The sequence below is a fragment of the Gopherus flavomarginatus genome, chromosome 1, assembly GCF_025201925.1.
Source record: "Gopherus flavomarginatus isolate rGopFla2 chromosome 1, rGopFla2.mat.asm, whole genome shotgun sequence".
Taxonomy (NCBI): domain Eukaryota; kingdom Metazoa; phylum Chordata; order Testudines; family Testudinidae; genus Gopherus; species Gopherus flavomarginatus.
The window spans coordinates 321439379-321465076 of record NC_066617.1 but is presented as its reverse complement, the minus strand read 5'-3'; the positions used below and the strand labels follow the sequence as shown (position 1 = coordinate 321465076).

The 25698-nt window shown below is 39.8% G+C and overlaps 1 protein-coding gene across 10 annotated transcripts in view; it reads left to right on the top strand.

Moving 5' to 3' along the window:
- NBEA (neurobeachin) overlaps positions 1 to 25698 on the top strand; it is an 881590-nt gene that overhangs the window by 697707 nt on the left and 158185 nt on the right. For all 10 annotated transcript variants that reach the window (XM_050937106.1, XM_050937099.1, XM_050937102.1 and 7 more), the window contains 2 exons: positions 9901 to 10018; positions 12870 to 12972. In XM_050937106.1, the coding sequence (XP_050793063.1) occupies positions 9901 to 10018; positions 12870 to 12972 (221 nt within the window). The remainder of the gene's footprint in view (positions 1 to 9900; positions 10019 to 12869; positions 12973 to 25698) is intronic.

Sequence of the window (25698 nt, the reverse complement as noted above, 5' to 3'; positions counted from 1 at the left end):
AAACTTCATCCTGGAGCCTGCATCCCAACCCCCTGCCCTGCCCTGAGACACCTCCTGCACTCCAAACCCTTAGGCTCCAGCTCAGAGCCCTCTCTTGCATCCCAAACCCCTCATCCTCAGCCCCAGCTGGAGCCCACATCCCTGCCCCCTTGGCCAGAGCCCCTGGGACCCTCACCCCAGCTGGAGCCCTCACTCCAACCCCATGCCCCAACCCAATGAAAGTGAGTGAAGGTGGGGGAGAGTGAGCGACGGGGGGGCTGGAGTGAGTGGGGAGCAGGGGGATGGGGCCTCAGAGAAGGGCCGGGGTAGGAGCATGTCCTAAGGGAAGGGGCTTGGCAGGGGGCTGGGCAGGGTGTTTGGTTTGTGCAATTATAAAGTTGGCAACCATATACAGTTGTGATCATATAGTCTGACCTGTGTAACACAGGCTAGAGAACTTTCCTAAAATAATTTCTAGAGCATATATTCTAGGAAAAACGTCATTCATGTCAATTACCACCAAGTCACAAACTTCTCTTTCTGAAGCAGGAGATTGAGAAGCAGCATCTATTCATCATTAGTGATTTTATTGGGTAGGTTCCAGTCTGTGTTATAGTTTTCCTTGGAGTTGGTCATATTTGTTAGTTATGAATGGTCTTCTGATTTTAGATTAGAGTCAACTGGCTATTTTGGTCCTACTAGACCTCCCAGCAATTTAAGAAATGACTAACCCTGGCTTGTTACTTCTGTGGCTGAAAAGCATTGTTGTCTATGGTTTCCAGTTGTACCTAGAAGATAGGAGTCAGGCCATGATGTTGAGTGATTGTGATGGTTTCTCCTTGTTCCACCCATTTTTTATGCTTATGCATGCACAAAAAAGGTGTTCTTGAATTTTGGACTCTGGTTCTGGCTTCAGGCACTGTAGTCAAATTAACTCACTCTTATGGACAAATGTGAAGAGAAAGAGGCAGCTGCAAGCAGATCATAACAAGGGGGGGGGAAATGATAGCCACCTGGCTACAGAAAAATAGCAAATACCACAGCAAAGGTGCTAAATTTTTCAGGGTCGCCCAGGATGGGGGAGACACAGCAAGTGGGGCAATTTGCCCTGGGCCCTGCAGGGGCCCCATGAGCCATGGCCAAGAATCCCTTTCCTGGCTAGAGGCAATGGTCCGGGTCTTCGGCGGCATTTCGGCGGTGGGGGGGCCCTTCAGTGCTGCTGAAGACACAGAGCGAGTGAAAGACCCACCGCAGACTCGGATCACCGCCCGGTGAGTACAAGTGCTGCTCCCCTGCTTTGCCCCAGGCTCCCTGAATCCTCTGGGTGGCCCTGAAATTGTGTGTCAACTTGGAAAAATGCCAAATTCTCTGGCTCATTAATTGTGAAGTCCATGAGGCCCTAGTTGAAATGCGTGATGCAGTTCCCACCTATCAGAGTTATTGTTTCAGACTACGCAAACTTTGCTGCATTAGTTTACATCAGATTCATATTTTCAAGGTTATCTTCACAACCATGAGGGCTAGGAGGTGATATGCCTTTCATGGCCAAGTGAGGAAGCACACTTGGTGAGCTCCCGTTCTCCCCTTCCCTAATTACCAGTAGCATTCTCAGCAAAGCCCCCCCTAGATCTTATACCTAAACTTAAGACCTGAGGGAGCCCAGAAGAACAGGGGACAAGTGAGAATAGGGCAGAAGGGGGCAAGAGTGGAGATGACAATGAGAGTGGACTGAGGGGACTCACTGCCCCACCCACTGGAGGAATGGCATCAGTATTGTTGGAGGGCTGAGTGAGAGGTCATTGTCTCATTGCCGGTGTATATAGCGTGAAAGGCAGTGGTTACACACACGCATGCGTGCACACCTCTCTTTCTCTCTCCGAACTCACTGGTAGCACACAGTTCCTGGAGACAAACTTCATTTGTTGGGAAAACGAGAAAAGGAATGGGTACAATCCAGATCAGTGAGGGACTGTGTCGCCCCTGCTCTGCAGCCTGAGGTGCCTCACAATGCTTTGTTGTAGCTCTCAACCTGGGCACCTCACAAATAGCCAAACAGCATGCAGGTCACACCCTGAGTATGTATGTAAAGCTACCGCCCTGGTCTAGCAACTCTGACCCCAGGAACCTGTTAGTAAATACCAGCCACACTCCGACTTCCAGCAGCCTTGGTTACTACTTGCAGGGTGACCTCAATACACTCCCAGTCCCATATTTCCCCCCAAAACATGTGTTGTGCACTGTTCAGCTCTCTCCTGGACAGTCCAGCTATATTAAGCCTGTTACACCTCTAAGGGTGTATACAACAGTATGCTATCCTATATGGAGTTACCCAAACAATTAACAACACTGGATTAATTTTAATTGAAGAATAAAACAAGTTTAACTACAAATTGAGTGCAAGTACAGGGTGTTAAAGTCAGAAATTGTTACTAGAGAAATAAAGATGGAATGCTTTCTAGTGTTAAATTTATCAAACTAGACTTGGTTCACATAAAATTCTTATCACATGCTCCCAGGTCAGAATCTGCTCCTAAGTTCCATTGTCTGTTTCTTTTGTCATCTTAGATGAAAAAGAAAGAGATGGACAGGGAAAGCTTACTTGGGGTGTTTTCCCCCCTCACTTTTATAGATCAGTCACCCTTTGAAATGCATTTTCCTGAGGATTACCCCTAGTTAAAGTTCATTCAAACAGTAAAAAAGGTGACAATGGTGTCTGGTGGTGAAAGAGGTTGCGCGTTGTTTCATCTCAACTCCGTTTGCTGAAATATGGATTTTCCTGGTCTCCTGTCTTTCTCCTTTCACTGTCTGAGGACCCTGTTTGTAACTTGTATGTAAACTGAAGTAAACACACAGTCCTTTCTTTAAGACCTGTTTGACCCGTCCTGCCTAACTGGGGCTACATGGCTTTGAACATGTGCTACCAACATCGTTCAAGGGGAATTTATAACTTTCCATATAACGTTGCTACACACATTCCATCATGATATTATTGACCAGGGAGTTATTAGTTTTCAGATGATACCTTACAAGGCATATTTTATATAAAGATTATTACAAAGAAGTGTAGAGTGTGACTACAGGGAGGCATTCTGTTACAGTGACCCGTCCCTCTCCCTTGCCAGAAGATGGCAAAGCTGCAGGCCTGGGGCCATCTCTTCCCCACTCCTACCCAACCAAGCATGCTGGTAACATGGCAGCAGGAGATAAGTTTTCCTCTTTTGCCAAGAAGTTGAAAAGAGGAATGAACAGGAACTGAGGGCTGTCTCTCTCCATCCTTCCTCCTGAACTTGTAGTTAATGTGTGTATCCCAGGAATTTGGGTGATGGTTGGGATCTCTGGATGAAAAACACAAAGAAGAGAGAGAGAGACTGAAAGAAAAGAAGGCAACAAAAAGCTAAGGAGTCGGAGTCAGAAGAATCAGCAGTTGTGGGAATAGCTGGTAAAATAGTAGCACTGATTACTTTCAAACTAAATGTGGTGCTGGACACCTGTTTCAGCAAGTTCAAAGAAAAGTAAAATGACAAAGTGGCCATGGTGGGTAGTTAAATGATCTAGTGGTAGCGACTACAGATATGGACTCTCAAATTATCAACATTGAGGAGAACATGCAAGGTTGGGTGGAGAGAACTGTGGTCCGGAATCTCATGTTAAAACACTGACTGAAAAAACAGATGATATGGAAATCGGATTCTAGGACTGCCAATGGGGACCAGAGGCAAATACTCCATGTGGTACATAGAAACATGGCTCTTTAAAGCTTTGATTGAAAGGGCACACCAGATCAGCATACCAGCACACAACAGAAATCCAGCTAGACTACATCCAGTTGTGACTACACAACTTCAGAAGACGTGGTTTTGATTCTTCGCATACAGCCAGGAAGATGACAGAATTAAGAGTGGAGGGCAAATGAGGATTCTTCTATCAAGATTATTGTATGAATGTATGGTGGACAATGGCTTAATTTACAAAAGTCTGCAAAGAGCTCCTTAGGAAAAAGCTTAAGTTTGCACTGATGTTTCCAGCAATCTCAAAAATATTTTGTCTGGGTCCAACCCACATTTTCTACACACAGGGGAAGCCCCAAAGTTCCTGACCTCAGTCCCAGAACCAAATATGGTAGACCAAGTAGTAGAGTGAACTGATTAGATTCAGGATAAGTATATCTCAACTGAGGGCTCACTAAATATCGGGGAAGGGGAACCGGAATGATTTTTGAATGTGGTAAAATACAGTGGTTTGTGTTGTAAAAAAAGTACTGCCTTGATGCCAAACATATGTAAAGTAATTTTTATGTTACATGTATTAGAAGGAATATTGTTAGGTAAGAGTTTTCAACAAATAACGGTACAAAAGTAACGTTAATGTTTGTCATTATAAAGGATATCAGAAAATATAACACAACATATTAAGAGAAAATGGAAACTAGACTGTTTGAAACGTATAAATTAAGGTTATAATTAGGGGTGATATTGAATGTATTTGAAGGGCACCTGATAAACAAATACTGTATAGATACAGACATCTGGTGGGGAAAGATGGGGACAGTATTACGTGATAAAGACAATACTGAATATTCTGAAAAATGGGTAAAATAGAATCAGAAACAATCTGGAGTCCCCAGAATGTTATGGGACTAAAAGTAGAATGTTCATTTTTATTCAGAATGTTAGAGAAATGTTTTGCACTTTCAGGAGTGCATTAAAATAGTCTATAAAAACCCTCTGTCATGTATCTGGGGAAGTATTACAAAGATTGAGCTGATACCATTATGCAGGGGAACAAAACAACGATTATCCCTGATCAACCTTGTTTCACTTAATTATCAAACCATTAGCACAAAAGTTCAGGGACACTGAAGAAATTCAGGTAATAAGTGTATTGGGAATAGAAAACAAAGTTTCATTATATGCTGACTGTCAAGGTATTTTTCCCACTTTGAACATTAGCATCCAAAAAGTGGGGACTTGCATGTACCCTTCTAAGCTTAATTCCTACCTTAGATCTGATAGCGCCGCCACCAGCCAAAATATAGTGTTTGGCACACTTTCTGTTCCCCCAAAAACCTTTCCTGGGGAATCCAAGACCCAAACTCCTTGGGTCTTAAAACAAGGAGAAATAAACCATCCCCCCTCCTTTCCCCCTCCCAGACTTTCCCCTCCCTGTGCTACCCTGAGAGACTACACTGATGCAAATTCCTTGGATCTTAAAACAGAGAGGAATTAACCTTCCCCTCCTCTCCTTTCCCCCCACCAATCCCTGGTGAGTTCAGACCCAATCCCCTTGGGTCTTAAAAAAGGGAAACAAATCAATCAGGTTCTTAAAAAAGAAAGCTTTTAATTAAAGAAAGAAAAAGTAAAAATTATCTCTGTAAAATTAGGATGGAAAATGTTTACAGGGTATTCAGCTCATATAGACTAGAGGGACTTCCCCACTCCTTAGCCTGAAATTCAAGTTACAGCAAACAGAGGTAAAAATACTTCCAGCAAAATACACATTCACAAGTTAAGAAAATAAACATAAGACTAATCCACCTTTTCTAGCTAATACTTACTATTTTGAACGTAAGAGACTGTTTCAGAAAGATTGGGGAAGCCTGGGGTGCACGTCTGGTCCCTCTTAGGCCCAAGAGCGAACAAACAACAAAACAAACAGCACAAACAAAGACTTCCCTCCACGAAGATTTGAAAGTATCTTGTCCCCCCATTGGTCCTCTGGTCAGGTGTCAGCCAGGTTCACTGAGCTTCTTAACCCTTTCCAGGTAAGAGAGACATTAACCCTTAACCATCTGTTTATGACACTGACAATCTTATTCTTTTAATATAAGATATAAATTTCTAGTATTACTAGAAATAATTGAAGTGTTTGATCAGGAATCAATGGAATAGACTAAACTATTCTAAATCAGAGATACTGTGCCTTTGCAAAAGATACATAAAAATGAAGAACGTCTACTGAAAATAGTGGATAATAAATTAGATATTTAGGGATTAATATATCATTTAAAGTGGTGGAGCTGTTTAAAGTAAATACTGAGCCATTAATGAAAATTATTTACTGTGACCTAGGCAAGGGGACATGGACTGATAGAATTAAAGTACTTAAAATGAATGTCCTACCCATGGTCCTGTATACATTTTCTATGATTCCCTTTACAGACTGAAAACAATATTTTACCACAAAATTAAAAATTATTCGGAGATTTTGAATGTTATACCAGAAACCATGAATCAAAATGGAATAATTGAGATGTCCAGCTGAGATAGGAGGCCTGGTGCTACCAAATTTCAAGAGATACTATGGGTAGCATAAATCAGGGCAAAACTAGAATGGATTTCTAACCAGGAGAAACCACTGGGTGTAAGAACTGAAACTGACAAACAATCTCATTATATAATTGTTACATAGTTCAAAATTCCAGCACCCATAAAACAATACGTGTTATTTTAAAATGTACATAATCATTGAGCATATGTACGGTTGGCAGTATTTGATTTTTTAAAATAATTTCTATAGATAATATTGAAGTTTATTTTTACATCTTTCTTGTCTTTTTATTGGTTTAAATTTACACAGTTGTAGGAAATTATTAGGGGAAGATCTTACAATTATTTAATGACAACAGACATTGAGAGTCAAAAAGATAAAGCTTTATAACCATTAAAACAAACATTTTCAACATCACATGTCAAAATATACAAAGTAAATACCCTTAAATGAAACTCTAGTGAGTTCTCAAGCAGCATTTTTCTACTTTTTCTGTAAATTTCAATTATTATTGATGTAAATATTTTTCAGTTTGTGTGTACAGTGAAATCGATACAGTGATAAAAATCTAATCTTTCAAAACCTAAGCATGTGTAAGGCGCCTGACCAGATAAAAAGAGCAGATCTCAGTAATATCAGAAATAAAAAAATAGTGCTTTCAAACATGTTCTACATAAGGAATTATTTTAATATTGAGACAAATATCACATAAATGAAAGGAAAAATGAGATACTAGATGTGACAGGCTCTGAGTTATTATTAAGAATTCTTTCCCGGGTGTTTGGCTGGTGGGTCTTGCCCACATACTCAAGGGCTAACTGCCATATTTGGGATCAGGAAGAAATCTTCCCCCGGATCACCCTGGGTTTTTTCGCCTTCCTCTGCAGCATGGGGCATAGGTCATTGGCAGGTTTAAACTACTGTAAAAGGTGGATTCTCTGTAACTTGAAGTCTTTAAATCATGTTTTGAGGATTTCAGTAACTCAGCCAGAGGTTTGGGGACTATTACAGGAGGGGGTGCGTGAGGTTCTGTTTCCTCATGTGGCAATGTGCAGGAGGTCAGACTAGATGATCATGATGGTCTCTTCTGACCTTACAGGCTATGAGTCTATGATTTCTTCAGGGATGGACTACCCTTAAAACAAATTGATGTAGGTGATATTAAAAAAAAAAGCACAATGAGTTTATACTGATTGTTTACGTTATTAAAAACATTTTCAGAAAAGAAAGGAACAAAGTATTCTTAATTTGAAAAGTATTCTTAATTCTTAATTTCATGCAAGGGCTTGAAGTTTCAGTAATCAACATGTCTGTCTAGAACATACAACTTCATAACTGTGCAGAGTTGTAGTAGTGGTGTTGGTCCCAGGATATTGGAGAGACAAGGTGGACTTCTGTTGGTGAGAGAGACAAGCACTCTGTGACACGAGAAAGCTTGTCTCTCTCACCAACAGAAGTCGATCCAATAAAAGGTATTACCTCACCCACCTTGTCTCTCCAACTTCATGACTGTTTTTAACAGACAAACTGCATGAATCTGTTAAGTTATGGATTACAGACTTTAAATGTGGAATAACAAAAGAATGGCTGGAATGATCTAACGCAGACAGTAAGTAATGGATCCAGCACTAGCCAGAAAGTACACGTTCAGTACTATCTGGTACTATTCTTCTCCATCTCTAGATAAAAAAATACAATATTGCCCCAGCTATTTGTATGAAATGGAAAACAGCCAGGACCTGTTTCCTACACATGATATTGGAATGCTGGATGGTAAAAATGTTTTGGAAGTCCATCCTGAAAGAAAGAAATAATGCTAGAGCTAGAACTCGAACAGGACTGATGACATGTATGGTGGGATTTTGTCTATTAAATAATTGAGATGCTCTGATATGGACACACTAATCTTATAACAACAATAGATAGTCAGGAAGGAAATAGAGGACAATAATTGAATACATCCTGCTTTCCTCTAATTTTCCATGCTTTCTGTCTCCTGATACTCAACACCTTTGCCCCAAGAGAACATTCAGCTTTCCAATAAAAAAGTTTGTAGGAATGGTTAAATATACATATATCAGGTTATAGTTGTGTGGTTGTGTTTGAATAATTTGAAGAAGAAAAAAAAGGAGTAATGCTATATCAAGGTATGGTCAATGTATAATATGCTGATAAATATTATTAATGTACAAAATATTGTAATATTTTGAATATTTATATATGCCAAGACACTGTAACTGAAATATTTTGTTTTAAATGACCAATAATATCAGTAAATAAAATATTTTTCCTAACTCCACCCCACCACAAGTCTCACATGAGGGCTAGAATTTTTTTTTAAGTGAAAGCTGAAGTGCTGGAGCACAATTTTGTGTTAAGGGATGAGTTCTGTGGCAAAGCTACTAGGTGCGGCATACACGGCACCCTCATTACAACTATACACATTTTACACACCTGATAAAAAAAAATTCCAGTTATAATTGCTACTGTCCATTAGCTACTTTTAGCTTTTTAAATCCAAAGATTTGCCTCCTTATCTCCTCCCAGAGTCTTGAGTACACATATGTTTAACAAAAATTGTATATTATAGGGTCTACACGAACCATGAAGAGCATCATAGTTCACTGCTCTTCCTGTCCAGCTTTCTTCTAAGAAACCACTAATATCTTAGACTGTTTCAGAAGTTGATTTACAATTATTATTATTCCTTCTGAAAAGGATTGTTATTTTTATTATGCAAAGAAGAAAAGAAATGCATAACAAAAATATATTATTTTGTGAGAATACCAGAAACTATGTAACTTGAACATAAACGGAATATTCTAAAACTGAACTAAACAGCTTTGTATCTATGAAGATGCATCATTAATATCTAAGCACTAATGTGAAGAGACATCACTTCAAGCAGTTTGAGGAATGACAGAAAAGTGAAATGGTCTAGGTATCTTGTCAATAAGTGTTACAGCAAACAGAACCTTAAATTTGGGACTTGGCAAGTTAGAAAAGCAGTGCTACTTTCCAGCTAATGTTTTAAAATATCTTCATATTGTATTTAAAATTACAGAGAAATACATGTCACCATATTTTGTTAATGATTTGGAATAATAAAATGTGGTTAATCTTAGAAAAATTATTGTAACAATGACATCTGCACTTCAATTATTCTCATATTGGTTCACGGATTTTTCTAACTCATAGCCTTGTAAACTCAAATTAGAGATTTGACTGTCAAGTCATATTATTTCTTTACTTTTATACAACACATCAGCAACAATAAAACTGTGGATTCAGAACTTAACAGGCATTTCTGTCTCATTCATGTTGCAAAATAGACTATAACTTACTTATCTACAAGTGAACTTTATTCACTCCCTGGTGCTTGACTGCAGGACATTTTTTGCCTAAGTAAAATAAGTTTATATGATGCATGAGAAGCATATATACACATTATGAAGGTGCCATGTTTACAGCCACATCTCTGACTATAACCAGACTTTATCTTTTAAAAACATTTCAGTCCACCTTTGAACTTAATGTTTTTGAGTGCCATAAAGTTCAACAAGATAAGCTTACCCTGATTTTGTTGAAGCATAAAACTTGTGGTACTGTCAAAACATCTTCTAATAAGTGTCTGTTTTCCCTTATTTATTTTAGGTTCTTGCCTACACAGAAGGCCTTCATGGAAAATGGATGTTCAGTGAGATTCGAGCTGTTTTTTCAAGACGTTATCTTCTCCAGAACACTGCTTTGGAAGTGTTTATGGCAAATAGAAGTATGTCTTTATGTTGTTCATTTATTTGGTATAAGGTATCTGCTGGTAGTTTTTATGGGTGGTATCCATTCGTCCCCAAATTAAAACTTTGTAGTTTGTTTTGAAAAATGCCATTTTCCTTCAGTAATCCCTCACACTTGGATTTATTCACTACATCTGATATAGAAAATATTTGTCAATGGGCCATTAATATGGATTTTAATCTGGCACTCGGACAACAAGTTTTGATGAATAAAGACTACACTCTGAAGCTGGTAAGTGCTGCTACTATTTTCCATACTGTAACAGAGCATAGGACCTCTCCTATCTGCTTCCTAGCAGAAACTGCACAGACTGCATGAGGTATGCAGTCAGTGACCTTTTATTTCAAGTTCCCTCCACCAATATCGCTTTAGTCCCCATGCAACAATCTATTTACAATATCTGCAGTGCTTTGGGCCCTCTCCTCAGGACTTGCGGGGAACAGAGGTCTCCCTTTTCTGAAGCTTTTATATGACTGGGCTTAGCTAGCTCTGTTCCTCTCTCTGTTTCCTCGTCCCTGGCTATTCCTTCCTGTGCCTCTTTATGAGACTTGGGCTGATGGCTAAGTGAATGTTTATCCCACCAAACATGCCAGTCTGATTACCCCAGTCAGCTTCCTCTGGAGGGGGAACTAATTAACAGCTGAGTGATCAGAGTGCAGGCTCATCTGTTCACTCCATGCACTCTGTCACACATGCATCATTGTTCAGAACTTTAAACAGATTTGCTTCTGTTATGTCCTCATACCCTTTGCTTCCATTTTCTGAAAATATTCTAGTGCAATAGCCTTACTAGTGCAAATACTCAAAAAAAAAAAAAAAAAAAAAAGGGGGGGGGATTTTAAGTCTGAATGGCTGATATATGCCAAAAGTGATTTTTTTTCAATTGCTTAATTAACAGTGAAATTTTCAAATTTTATATTTTAAAATACAATTTGAGAATTGTACTGTTGTTTGTCCAAGTTGCCTATTTAGTGAACGCAATAGCATGTAATTTACATAGCTAATTAATAACAGCACAAGTGTTGACAATTCACAATGAACTGTTAACGAAAGATCTTTGAGCTAGAATTCATTTGTTGAAAAAAGTGACTAATTTTGAATAATGAATAAATTTGAAATATTTGCAGTTCTATTCATGAATAATTTAAAAACAGTAAAAGAGTTGACATTTGTCAAATAATTGGTTTTTTTTAAATTATTTGTCTAAGTTTGCTCCACACAGTGTCTAGTTAGCTTGATTGGCCCACAACTTTTATTGAAATAAAGATGTAGAGTTTCAGAATGTATATGAAAGTAAATCACTTTTCATACCACTTCTGTGATACTGCACATATTGATCTCCCAAAGTGACAGAAACCAACTTGGAATCCAGCCCAATGGAAAAATACCAAAATCTCCTAACCAACGCATTTCTCATGTGAAGAACTGAACTCAGACTTAGAGATGCTTTAAACTGTGCACAATAGTAAAGCCCATCTGTACGTTAATACTCACTGCATACCATAGCTATCTCATTTCCAGCTCTGTGTTCACATTTGCGATACAATACCTCCAGCGGACTCCTGCCATTTTGACAAACCAGAAGAATCTTTTCCACTAAGTGGGTCTCCAGAACGCAATCCCCAAATGCACACAGAGCAACCATATACAATGATTTTACCACAAAAGCATAATATTACAAGTAGCACTTATTAGGGTCTCTACTGCAAAGTGTTAAAACACCACTGTCCCACCAGTCTTCTGAGGGGAAAAATTCCCTTCATGCTGAACATAGCTAGGCATGGAAGGATTAGAGTTTTATCAATAAAAGTTGGTAAACATCAATTTTACTGGACACACAAATTAATGAAAAATATTTCTGTTGATGATGATCAGAATTTACAGATAGGCAAAGTAAGAAAAGTGCTTCTTGAGAATTTATTAGACTTTGATTTTAAGGCTGTTTACTTTGTATGTTTTGACGTGATGTTGATAATTTGTATTTTAATGGTTATAAAGCTTAAACTTTTTGAATTTCAACATCTTCTGTCATTAAATAATTGTCTGATCTCCCCATACTTTACCACATTTGTGAAAGTTAAAATATATATCTATATATCTATATAGATATATAGATATAAAATAAAATGCACAAATTTTTCATATCTGTGAAAATTTAAGGAGATAAAAATTGAAAAAAGCTTAAAATTTAACATTGATATTACATGTTGAAATTATAAAATAATAAAAATAGAATTCTGCCAAACCTAAAAATAGGTGTTGGAATCATGTCAGCTGTTCCCCTTCAACAAACAGTATGTATGGGCCCAAACAATTAGTTTCCTTGAAGCAGACTCAGGAACAGATGGTTGATGAGGGGTGTCAACAGTATAGTCACTATGAGGGAGCAGTGATGTAAGTTCTGCCCTTCAACTGAAGAGGGGAGGTAGTCACCCAGTCCCTGGTCTGGCAAGTTTTGAATGCACTAATCACTGGACTAAATTCCATACAACCCATAACTTGAATGTGTGATGTACCACCCTTCCCCTGCAACACACAATCTATATTTCCTGCAAGGAGGGGATACACATTAGAGCCAAAGAAGATAATTAGCTTTACACTGTGTTACTCAGAGCACAGAACATTTTCAGAAGTACCCATTCTCCAGCCTTGAGAATACTGAAAGTTTTAAAGACTCTTGGCTCACAGTAAGATATATGTGTAGCTGGATTACCCTTCCAAATAAATTCTGAGAAGCCTTTTGAAAATATATTGTGAATTATCTGGTAAAGAAACAGATTTCTGGTCTTTTGTGGTGTTTTAAGTCACATTTTTTCCTCTTATCACAGCCTCGGTTATGTTTAATTTTCCTGACCAAGCAACAGTAAAAAAAGTTGTGTACAGCTTACCTCGTGTTGGAGTGGGAACCAGCTATGGTTTGCCACAAGCAAGGTAATGTCATTAAAATATTTTATGCTGTGTTGTGTTTATATGCTTGCAGACTCAGAATGGTTGATATTTGTGAATATTAAAATATTACTATTGCAAGGGGTCTGGAATTCCCATCACTTCAGGGTCCCTTGAGCAGCAATGTTTTTAACTTAATGATATGATATGTTGTTATGGAAAACCAGCATTATATAAAAGTATTTTAAATCAACAATTTTTTTTAACATTTTAGCAAATGAGCCACTCCAGTAAGCAAACAGAATAAAGCTGATTGAAATTGTTTGTTGTTTAAACATTGAAAGAACTGTGTGCTTGTTTGTTTTTGAGGTGACATTTTTGCAAAAATTGATATGCTGCTTTGAGTATTAAAACTGAAGACATGAACTGAGGTAGGGCATGTTTTGGTTTTGCCAAACAGTTTTGTTTGGGTTCTTTTGCCTTTTCCAATGGCAAAAAACATTTTTGGTTTTGGTTTTACCATCCATCAGTATATAAAGTGTTTTGCACTTTCCAAGTTTCCCCATCTTATTCTAATTATATTAAATTATTCTTCTCCTGCTTCTAGGATTAAGAGGGAAATACATTTAAAAATATGCAAACTCAAGGCTCAAGTTTACAAATCTACATGCTGTATAAAAATACATAGTAAAACCAGCTCGAAGCATTAACAAATTGCATGCAGGTTCACAGCATTGTCAAAACACACAGAGGAGCCTTCCATTTCCATTACCTACATTATGTGAAGAGCTCCGCTAAGCCTCTGAGACAACTCACCCTCCTTCAAAACTCCCCATCATTCCTACCAGCTGTTGTCTTCTGTGGAAAGACCAATGTTCATCTTTCCTTCTGGCATTTTCTGGGGCCTGACTGCATGCATGCACCAACCCTTGCACCAGGGAGTGATGCTCTTTTGCCTTCACATCCAGGCCTCCTAGGGTTGCAAACTTGGTAATATTTAAAAAACAGACACTCCAGCAGAAGTGCAGGAACCTCCCCTGCTCATCTCTTCCCCCTGAGGCCCTGCCCTTGCTCTGTCTCTCCCCTGAGGCTCCACCCCAATCCACTCCCGTCCCCCCATCGCTCGCTGCTTTTCCCCTCCTACCTCCCCGCCTGGGTCAGGAGGGACTCGCCTGCTTTTCTGGGGCTGAGAGCTGCAGCTGTCCGACAAGATAGGAGGCAGCCCCAACTGAGTCGGGGCTGGCACAGGTGATGACCCAACCCCTCCTGACCTCCCCTGCCTGCTGTAACTGGACTTTGGGTGTCCGGTCACTAGAGTCAAACCGGGCACCTGGCCACCCTAGCCTCAGTCCAACTCCAGACTTTCCCTCCTTTGCAGTCTTAGCTTCTGATACTCTAAATCTGCTCCCTCCTCTGCTTTTACAGAGTGCAGCCTGGGTCTTTTGTCCTCTTCCAACCTCTTCTGGGAGGATGCCAGATAAAATGCTTACTCCCACACTGAGTATTCAGGTGAATTAGCCACAGAAAGCAATCATCCTCCATCACCCACCTGAATCCTGAGTGTCTTCTGTAAGCCGGTACAGAAGACTTGTTAATGGTCTGGTATGCAATACATGCACATACGTGATCTAGGAGTGACAATTTCCATTATCAGCACACTCTGAGCTACAGAGCCTAAATAGGCCCCTGAAGCCCTTGTACAGTACTAGGGGAATCTGTGAATTTCCTAATTACTGCTAAACTCTAGAGCTCAATGTAGGGGGAGAGCAGAGAAAGCATAATGCTATCTCGGGTGGAGGAGCAGGGAAGTGATCATTCCAAAGAACCAAGTCCACTACTGATTGAGACTAAGGTTTCTATTGCAGTCCAGGGTCGCCCAGAGGATTCAGGGGGCCTGGGGCAAAGCAATTTCAGGGGCCCCTTGCATAAGAAAAAGTTGCAATACTATAGAATACTATATTCTTGTTGGGGCCCCTGCAGGGCCTGGGGCAAATTGCACCACTTGCCCCTCCCTCTGGGCAGCCCTGTTGCAGTCTTCAGATCCATGCATATCTAACTCCCTAAATACACAACTCGTGTATTTTAGCTGTGCACTTTGTTGGAGTATTTGTCTTTATCTTATAAAACTATATGTACATAATTCACTAATGCAATGTGAAAATAATATTGGCAAATATTTTCAACATTCCATTAAAAAATCAGGCCATATTTATAATAAAGTCATTATCTGGAAATATGAGAGAACCTGTAATGAAGGAGAACATTTATAGTACAGTAGTTCAGCTGCATGATTTTACTGAGTCCTACAGTACTTAACAAGATGATGTACATTGCACTATAATTGTTCTAACTTCATTACAAAGTAGTTTTCAGCCTAACCTAAACATTATACACCTGCAATTTTAATTTTGGATATCTAAAGTTACGTTCATAAAACTATATTTTGGTCCCTATTACAAGCGGCCTGGTTTTCAGAAGTAGTGATCAAACATAGTCATTAGAAGCTGCAGGTTCTTAGCATATTTGAAAATGTCACTTTTATTAAGGTACCTGAATATGGAATTAGGCATTCAAATTTGCAAATGTTGTCCATACTCATTTATTGTATAAGTGCAGCAGGAAGTAGTAGTAGTAACTCTTACCTCTTAACCAGCACTGAATCAATGCAATATGGTATCACAAGGCGTTATTTTACCAGGAGTTACAATGAGGATGAAGTATAAAATTGAGGTCCTGAAAGTGCAAATAACTAATTTTCAGTTTGCTGATTATTCAAAAATATTAGGGAAAACAATTGTTTTGGGTTGAACCAATTTTTTTCTGGATTTTTGGTGAATGAAAAAAGTTGGAAAAATTTTGTTTCAGGTCAAATAAAACCTGTAATTTTAAATCTGAAACAAAATATTTCATTTTGAGTATTCTTAATCAAAGCAAAGGAAATGAAGGGCAAGATTCACAAAAATAGAGGAGGAAGAGGTAGTAATACTGCTTTCCCTCATCTTTATGTAATAGCTCTATGGCTAAGGCACTCACTTGGAAGGTAGGAGACCTGGGTTTGAATCTCTGCACTGGAGCAGGGACTGGAATCCAGGTATTCTACCAAAACCAAGGTGAGTGCAGGGGCGGCTCTAGACATTTCACCACCCCAAGCACAGAATCATGCCGCAGGGGGCACTCTGCCACTCACCGGTGCTGCGGCTCCGTTGGAGCTGTGAGACCAGCGGACCCTCCACAGGTGCTCCTGCGGGAGGTCCACCGAAGCTGCAGGACCAGCGGACCCTCCGCAGGCATGCCGCCGAAGGCACCCTGTCTGCCGCCCTCCCGGAGACCGGCAGAGCACCCCTCCGCCCCAAGCATGTGCTTGGCATGCTGGGGCCTGGAGCCACCCCTGGTGAGTGCCCCAACCATCAGGCTGTAGTCTTTCTTACTTTTTTTTTCTGGCCCAATGACTATGCAAGCATTGTGGACAAAGTGGAACAGCTTCAAAGAGGGAGATTGAGAGAGACCCACTGCACAATACTATATAACTTGATGGCTGAAGAGAAATAGAGCCCACTCTAGAATAGCCAATAGCCCAGTCATTACAGAGCAGGGATGTATAGCGTTAATAAGATAATTAAAAACAAAAACCCCAACAGCCATAGGAATGAGCAAGGTATATACTCTTCCTTCCTCACACACTTCTAACCATGACTAGGACAAAAATGACTAGTGATTTCAGGTGCCTTAATTGTTGGGTGCCCATCATAAAACACCTTAATGGGGCCTGATTTTGAGAGAGTACTGAGCACGCACCTGGGAAAATCTGGTTCCACTGAAGTGTCTCAAGCTGGGCACCTGTTAATTGAGGATAAAAGAGAAGTCACTTTTTAAAATCTTGGATCCTGTTATTTCTCCCAGAGTATAGGGTTGCATCCCAGACCATCTTGACGAATAGCCATTCATGGACCTATTCTCCTTATTTAATTCTTTTTAGAACCCAGTTATACTTTTGGTATTCTTCTTCAAGTAGTGTCCCTGTGCGTGCTCCACTGTAGGTGTATCTGCACCCCTGTACCTAGGAAAGATACACCTACAGTGGAACAGCCATAGGGACACACATCTCAAAGAACCATGGTTGCGGCACAAGGTGAGTAACTTCTTCACAATATCCCCTAGCAGCAAGTTCCCCAGGTTGATTGTGCATTGTGTGGAGAAGTTCTTCCTTCTTCTTTGAGTAGTGTGCCCATGGGTGTTCCACTCTAGGTCTACTTGTGCCCCATGCGTGTCAGATCAGAGATTTTAAGTAGCAGTGTCTGGCCCATGCATGGACTCCCCGCAGCCTTGTGCCCTCCACTGAGATTATGTAGAGTTGCGTAGGTGAACCACTCTGTTTCTTCTCAACTGCCTCAGCCTGAGACGAAGCTTCAGCAGCATCTGAGTTGAGCTTACCTTAACGGTAATTTTCTATCATTCTTAATAGTTAGTGTTAGTTCTTAAAGTTTTCTTTGTGTTAGTTAGCGGTAGTAATGTTATAATTAAAAAAAACTTTAGAGGATTTTACTTATACTTTTAGATAAGGACCATTGTCTCTCCATCTATTTTTCTTTGTTTCTCCCCCTCAGGGAAGTGTAAACTCTGGGAGGGTGTCCACAGTTCCCCTGGATTTAAATGTTGCCTTTCATGCTGAGAGGCTATCCCAAATCAGTAATGGACACTCCCAGTGAGTGCACTGCCTTGGGGAGTTACATATTCCCCAAAAGTGTAATTTTGTTTGCAATGAAGGTTGAGGGCCAGAAAGAACTAGAAACTTAAACTACATCTTCTCATGATGAAGAGTTTGCTTTGATCAGCCTCTGACTCCAGCCAGGGTACTCCGCCCATACAACAATCTCCAAACAGGTCGAGTGCTTCCACCTCCTCGGTGCAACACTCCCCTAGAGGATCAAAGAGGAAATCCCTGGAATTCTCTCAAAAGGACTCTAGAAAGCAGTCATGCTTTGGCAACTACTGATCTCCGACTTGGGACCTACAAGGCTGCAGGTTCCTCAGCTACTGTGACCACCAGCAAGCCTAGGATTCTAAAGATTGGTACCATCAGGTGATTGGACTGGCACAGAGAAGATGATCAGCTCTTTTAAATCAGTACCAACAGAGTCTGCTTGGACTTCAGTATGCAGCACTTTGGCTCTGCAAAAGACCAGACCAACACCTACCAATCATTCATCGTAGTGCATCAGACCTTTGGTACCATCAGCACCTTCTGCCACGGTTACCTCTGCCCAGCTTGTCTCATTAGTACCATCCACTGTTCCAGTACCTCAAGAGTTTCAATTTCCTCAGGACTTGGCAGTAACAGAAACACCTGAATCTCTCATTCGGTACCGACCCACTTGCAGTACTGACCCACCTCTCAATCCCTAAAGATTTGCCCAGTACCGACTGAGTCTCTGCCTTTCTCTATAATTGTTCCACCTCTACTAAGTGATGATGATGAGGAAGACAATGGGGACATTTCCTCAGTCTCCCACATTTCTGTCCAGCACTCTCCCTTCCGTTATCAAGGAAGTCTCTATCCTGAGACCTCTAAGGAGTTGGGCAATCCTTGTGAGAGTCATGCTCTACGTAGCTGATATGGCCACCTTCGGGTGCCTCCACCCTTGCTCAGTGTCAGTATTGGGACCGTTGCACAGCTTATCTCAAGGGCCCCTATTGTTTCTCACCAGGAGAAGAGCAGGCAGTCCCCACCAGCCTTCCTCTCTAGTGTTCCTGATCCACAAGAGGAGATCTTTGAGGAGCAGGAAGTGAGATTGGACAAAGCGAATACCTGTACAACTAATATCTCTTCCCCTACTTCAGATGAAGCTGTCATGCCTCCTTCACTGTCCTTGGCTGATGATTATAAACAGTTCCAGGACCTCGTTAAAAAGATAGCAGACTCTTTGCAAATTCCACTGGAGGAGGTCACAGCATAAATTACTTGACATTCTGCATATTTCATCATCTGCCTGCATCGCACTATCTATTCATGAGGAATTGATAGACCCTGCAAAAATAATTTGGCATAGCCCGGATCCAGTACCCCCACCTGTAAGAAGGCAGATAAAAATATTATGGCCTCTCCAAGGACTCTGAATTTGTGGTTGATGCTGAGAATGATCATGGCAAAGAGCATGATGCTCAATCGACTCCATACAATAAAGACTTAGAGCATCTTGATTTATCTGGGTGTAAGTCATTCTCACTGGCTACCTGACAATTAAAGATTGCCAATTATCAAGCCCTTGTGGTGAAATACAACTATACTGACTATTCAAAGTTGAATGCATATATTGAGCATCTTCCAACAGACCAGTGGGAGCAGTTCCAGGTGATCATCTTCGGGGTCAACTGCTCACAAAAACCTCTCTGCAGGCCTCTCTCTGGATGCCGCTGATATATCTGCTCATTCTATCTCCACGGCGATAATCATGAGAAGGGCCTCCTGGCTTCAGCTGTCTAGTTTTCTAAAGGAAGTCCAAAATACAGTTGAGGACCTTCCTTTTGACAGATTGAAGTTGTTTGTGGAAAAAATGGATGAATCCCTGCATACTGTAAAAGACTTTAGAGCCACTTTGTGCTCTCTGGAAATTTAGAATTCAGTATGTCCCAGACGGCACAGAGATCTCATCCCACCAGCAACTTCTCAGGCATGTCCTTAACAACCCACAACTTCAAAATATCAATTTGGATGAGTTGATCAAGGTGCTCAGTTAGCATGCCCATTCTTATCTGATGCAACAGTCTGCATGTCCGCCTCATTTCGGTGACCGCCATTTTCATTTCCATCAGAACTGGAAACATATCACTGTGGACAAGTAAGTGTTGGAAATCATTTCAACAGGATACTCCATCCACTTTACCTCCCTCCCCTCATACCAACTCCTTCCCTATCCCTTGTGAGAGTCCCCCTCACAAGCACCTTTTGCAACAGGACATTGACTCTTTCCTGAATCTGAGTGCTATAGAACCAGTTCCCACATAACACAGAGGGAAAGATTTTTATTCCAGGTACTTCCTGGTTCCAAAAAAAAAAATGATGCGTGGAGACCTATTCTAGAGCTAAGATTACTCAACAGATTCGTAAAGATTCAGAGGTTCAAAATGGTAACTCTTGCTGCAATAATTCCATCATTGCACCAGGAGACTGGTTCTCAGCCCTCAACCTTCAAGATGCTTACTTCCATATAGCAATACACCTCTCCTTCAGAAGGAACCTACACTTCACTCTGTCTCAAGAGCACTTTCAATACATGGTGCTCTCATTTGGTCTCTCATCTGTGCCCAGAGTATTCTCGAAAGTTCTTTCTGTTTTATCAGCTCATCTTCGCAGACAAGGAACCCTGATTTTCCCATAACTCAATGATTGCCTGCTCAATGATTGCCCGTTCATTGCAGCTTCAACGGCCATTCAGAGGGGCATAGAGTCATTTCTTTAACGGTGCTACAGTTAAACATCTGAAAGTCTACCTTAACCCCCAAGCAAGGTCTGAAGTTCATAGGAGCTTGCCTCTATGCAGTAACGGCTAAAGCATTCCTCCCTTCACACAGGTTCATAACCTCAGCCAATTTAGTCTCTAAAATCCAAGTCAGCCCTCACTCATGAGCCAGAAATTGTCTCCAGCTATAAGAACATAAGAAAGGCCATACTGGGTTAGACCAAAGGTTCATCTAGCCCACTATCCTGTCTTCCGACAAGGGCCAATGTCAGGTGCCCCAGAGGGAATGAACACAATAGGTAATCATCACATGATTCATCCCCGGTCACCCATTTTCAGCTTCTGGCTGACAGAGGCTAGGGACACCATCCCTGCCCATCCTGGCTAATAGCCTTGATGGACCTATCCTCTGTGAACTTATCTAGTTCTTTTTTGAACCCTGTTATAGTCTTAGCCTTCACAAAATCCTCTGGCAAAGAGTTCCACAGACTTGACTGTGCGTTGTGTGAAAAAAAATACTTCCTTTTGTTTGTTTTAAACCTGCTAACTATTAAATTCATTTGGTGACCCCTAGTTCTTGTGCTACGAGGAGGAGTCAATAACACTTCCTTATTTACTTTCTCCATACCAGTCATGATTTTATAGACCTCAATCATATTCCCCTCGGTCATCTCTTTTTCCAAGCCAAAAAGTCGCAGTCTTATTAACCTCTCCTCATACTGAAGCCATTCTATACCTCTAATCATTTTCTGAACCTTTTCCAATTTCAGTATATCTTTTTTGAGATGGAGTGATCACGTCTGCACGCAGTATTCAAGATGTGCATGTACCATGGATTTATATAGAGGCAATCTGCTATTTTCTGTCTTACTATCTATCTCTTTCTTAATGATTCCCAACATTCTGTTTGCTTTTTTGACTGCTGCTGTGCATTGAGTGGATGTTTTCAGAGAACTATCCACAATGACTCCAAGATCTTTCTTGAGTGATAACAGCTAATTTAGACTCCATCATTTTATGTGTATAGTTGGGATTATGTTTTCTAATGTGCATTACTTTACGTTTATCAACACTGAATTTCATCTGCCATTTTGTTGCCCAGTCACCCAATTTTGTGAGATCCTTTTGTAGCTCTTCACAGTCTGCCTGGGACTTAACTATCTTGAGTAGTTTTGTATCATCTGCAACTTTTGCCACCTCACTGTTTACCCCTTTTTCCAGATCATTTATGAATATGTTGAATAGGACTGGTCTCAGTAGAGAAACCTGGGGAACACTACATTTACCTCTCTCCATTCTGAAAACTGACCATTTGTTTCTACCCTTTGTTTCCTGTCTTTCAACCAGTTACCGATCCATGAATATTGGGATATATGGCTGCTGGCATCTTTGTAATAAATCACATGAGACTTCACATGCACTGCCTCTGAGGGGGCTCAGGACTGTTTATTCACCAAGCAAACACAAGATCTCTCTCTACTTCTTTTTCTTAAGAACGTTCCCATCACAGAAATATGTAGAGCCATGACTTGGACGTCCATTCATGCATTTGTTACTCATACCTCAGCTTCTGATGCCATATTTGGCTCTCCTGTTCTATCTTCAGTACTACACTCAGCTCCAAAGCTACACCCCTCCACAAAGTGGAGAACCGATAGTTCTCTACTTAAAGAAGAAGAGAAGGTTATTCACCAAGTCCAGTAACTGTTTATTTGAAATCTCTCTCTCTATGGGTGCTCCAATACTTGCCCTCCTCCCCTCTGCTTTGAAATTCTTTACAGTGGGCTGTGCAATAGATAAGGAACTGAGAACAGTTTGTCCATGCAGTTCTTTATAGCCTTGGGGCAGGGCATGAGGCTGTGGGCAGCGCATTCCGAGGCTGTGGGCAGCGCATTCCGGGGCTGAATGATCCCTGCTACCTAAAATCTGCAATCTGAAGCACCTAGGGAGCAAGCACACCTAGAGTGGAGCACCTTTAGGGGGATACATCTCAAAGAACCACAGTTACTGCACAGGGTGAATAACTGTCTCTTATGTTGTGTTTAAATCTGCTGCCTATTAATTTAGTTAGGTGATCCCTGGTTCATGTGTTATAAGACAAGTAAATGTTATGTGACTATCAGTAAATCATGTGAATAAATGTTATAACAATAACTAATAATAATGATTGCATGTGTGGTTGTTTCAAAGTTGTCCATGAAGCATCAATAAAGTTCACATGTTTTCTAAGGACTCAGCATTACATGTCAATCCTGAGTACTATGGTCACTCTGGTTTAGAGACCAAGGTCACCCATCTCTGATACAGTCAGTTTTTTTGTGCTCTGAGAGTCTCACAAATGATACCAAGATTATAATTTCTTTGTGGCGCAGACGTTTGGTACCATTGGACAGACTGTTGTTGCAGTTTTTATTTCAAGTTGTTTAGACTGTAATGTCACAGCCTGGAAGCTTTCTTTTAATTCAGAATTGAAATACTTGATTTAGTAATTTTTAATTTGCAAAAATCAATGTGAATTGATAAGAGATGCTTTATTGTACTTCACTGTTAAAGATGTCCTTGCACCTTAAGCTGAAATTGTGTGGGCTATAGTCCATAATATAAAACAGTATCTCCAGTTATTAGAGGGGAAATACAAATGATGAAGTCACGTGATGAAGAACAACGTCTCTTTCAGCTGGCATTGGTGACTCAATTCACTGTCAGCTCAATACTGCCACATGTTCTGCATCAGTGACTTAGTGACGGATTTCCAAACCTCAATCAAGCTAGTTGTAGACATTGCTTTTGGTGAAAGGAGAGGTGGAAAAAATGAAACTGGATGTCATCTTAGCATAAATAGCCTTTTACAGCTTTGATTAAGAGTGAATATTGACAATTCCTCAGTCAGAAAGAGCCTGTGACATTTCCAAGCCTTTTCTTCCCAGGCGTTGTCTTTTTGGTAAGATACTTATGGAGATTTTGTATCAGACAGTTTTGGCTTTAATAAAGTGGAAAATGAATGGAATAAAAGAGCTTCTACCACACTTATGTAGTAACGTTTTCCCTACAAAGTGTCATAAGGATATTTAGTAAATCTATCTGGAACATGGTACTGCTCTAAAAGTTGGAGTATCTTACTGTATATCAGTGGTCTGCCTGCAATCTGCACAATAAGGTATTGATCTGATGGGAATTTACTATCTTCCAAAAAGCCAGGATAGCAGATCCATATAATCGTCTCCACATTTGTGATAGCATTTCTTAAAAGAGGTGTAGTTTGATCAAAGATGGATGGATTTAACAAAACTTACAGCATTAGGTTCTTCCTGTGCTACCTGAAACAAGTAGGTATGGAACCAATTTATTGTGCATAATTTATTTCAGCCTCTGCTGAAATTACACTCCTTGAAATTCCTCAGATATATAGTCAATAGCGAGCTCTCTGGGTACATTTGCTTTCCTACATGTTTCAATTGAATCAGATATGCAAAATGTAGCACTCGTGGACATTTTGTAGATTTGTGAGAATCCCTTGGGGACTTTGGGTCAAGTCTAAAATAAATTAGTAGATTGTACTGATCTTTATTTATTATTAGTAGTAATATTTTATGTATATTTTAATTAATGTATTTATTTGTGTTTGATAGTACACACTGTCTTAGGGGTTGAGCTTATGCTTTACAAACTAATTATTAATCTATGTATAATTTAATATAAGTTACTAATATGTTAAATCAGTTCTTCACATTGTTTCAGAAGGCTGTGTGTGGGAACACACAACAGAATGGAAATCACTTATAATATAATCTGAGCTCTGTATACTGCATATTTGTCAGATGTATTGTACATTGGGTTCCCCAGATTTTGTAGAGAATTAAGAATATAAAAACTGGCAACAGTTTAGCAGCTGCTGTAGAGAGATGGGTGCTCAGGTTTCAAATAAGTGTGCAGGTAGTTGCACAGACATTTGCATGTCTAATTTGCATTTGTAAGCATCACCATTTTTCACAAACCACTGGTAATTTATATGCACAAATCAAGGTAACTGTGGGTTCAGATTAAGTGTATAAATGCTCATTCTCTGCTCTGTAAATTGAGTCCACTCTATATGCAGGTATGTAAATATCTGTGTGTGCAAATGTATGGCTCACATTTTCAATTATTAATGTTTCTGGATGCCCAACTTGTCACTTTTAAAGGGGCCTGATATTCAGAAAGTGCTGAGCAAGCATCCTCTGAAAATCAGCCACTTTAAAGTGTCTTAAGGTGGGCATCCAGAACTCATGGCAATCAGATCACTAGTCACTGTTGAAAATTTAGGCCACAAATAATTAAATAAAATGTACATATATTTATTCATAGACTGGTCAAACTTTTCAGGCCCTCCCACTTTAATTGCATATTGTTTATTTTATTTATAATAAAAGTAACAATTACTATAATGTTTTATGTTATTTTTCACTAATAAAATGTGATTGGGAAAATTGTGAATTGGACAAGAATAATGCATATAGTGGACACTATAAAACAGGGATTTAGTACTATTTGGCAGAAAGGTGGATCTGAAACCTCAGCCACAGAAATTCAAATAGATGTTCTGCTGACTTGACAGCACTGAATTTTTTGCCTTTTGTTCCTTTAAAAGGGCAGCATACATATAAGCCTGAATACACATTAGCTAAATTAACATCTTTAGACCTGACTGGTTCCTTTGGAGCCATTATGGACTATTATTTCAGCCATCTACAGACTGAGAAATCTCTGAGCAGGACTCTTTATAGTAGCAGAGATATTAGTGTTTGAGTCAAGAATCCATATACTAAACTGTGTCCAAAATGCCCAAGATGTCACAAATTGTAATATTAAAGTCCCTAAATATAAACTTATACAAACACTCATAAAGCCAGGGGCCAATATAGCTAAGGTTGAGGTCAGTACCATAAAACAGTCTATTATAAATGTGATCATACTGTATTTCTAAAAGGTATATTTTGTCAAATAGCAATATCTTCATTTTAGAGATCTGTAAATACATAATTATATTCTTCACTTATAAAATATATGTACAGAATATTTCCATATGCCTAGGTATTAATGTGGGCCTTAGAACTGTAATATCTGAGCATTTCCAAAGTATTTAAGACTAGAAATAACAATCTCATTCTTCCTTTCTAGCTTGTAGGAGACATAGCTTGCTTAGTTTATAGGATTTATTTGTTTCTGTGTGAAAGAGAGTGTGTATCTGTGTATGTAAAGAACTTATTCAGGACAAAGTGAGTCAAAGAAAGGAATATTGAGTTAATTCTGAAAGTGGTGAGGTACACAGACACAC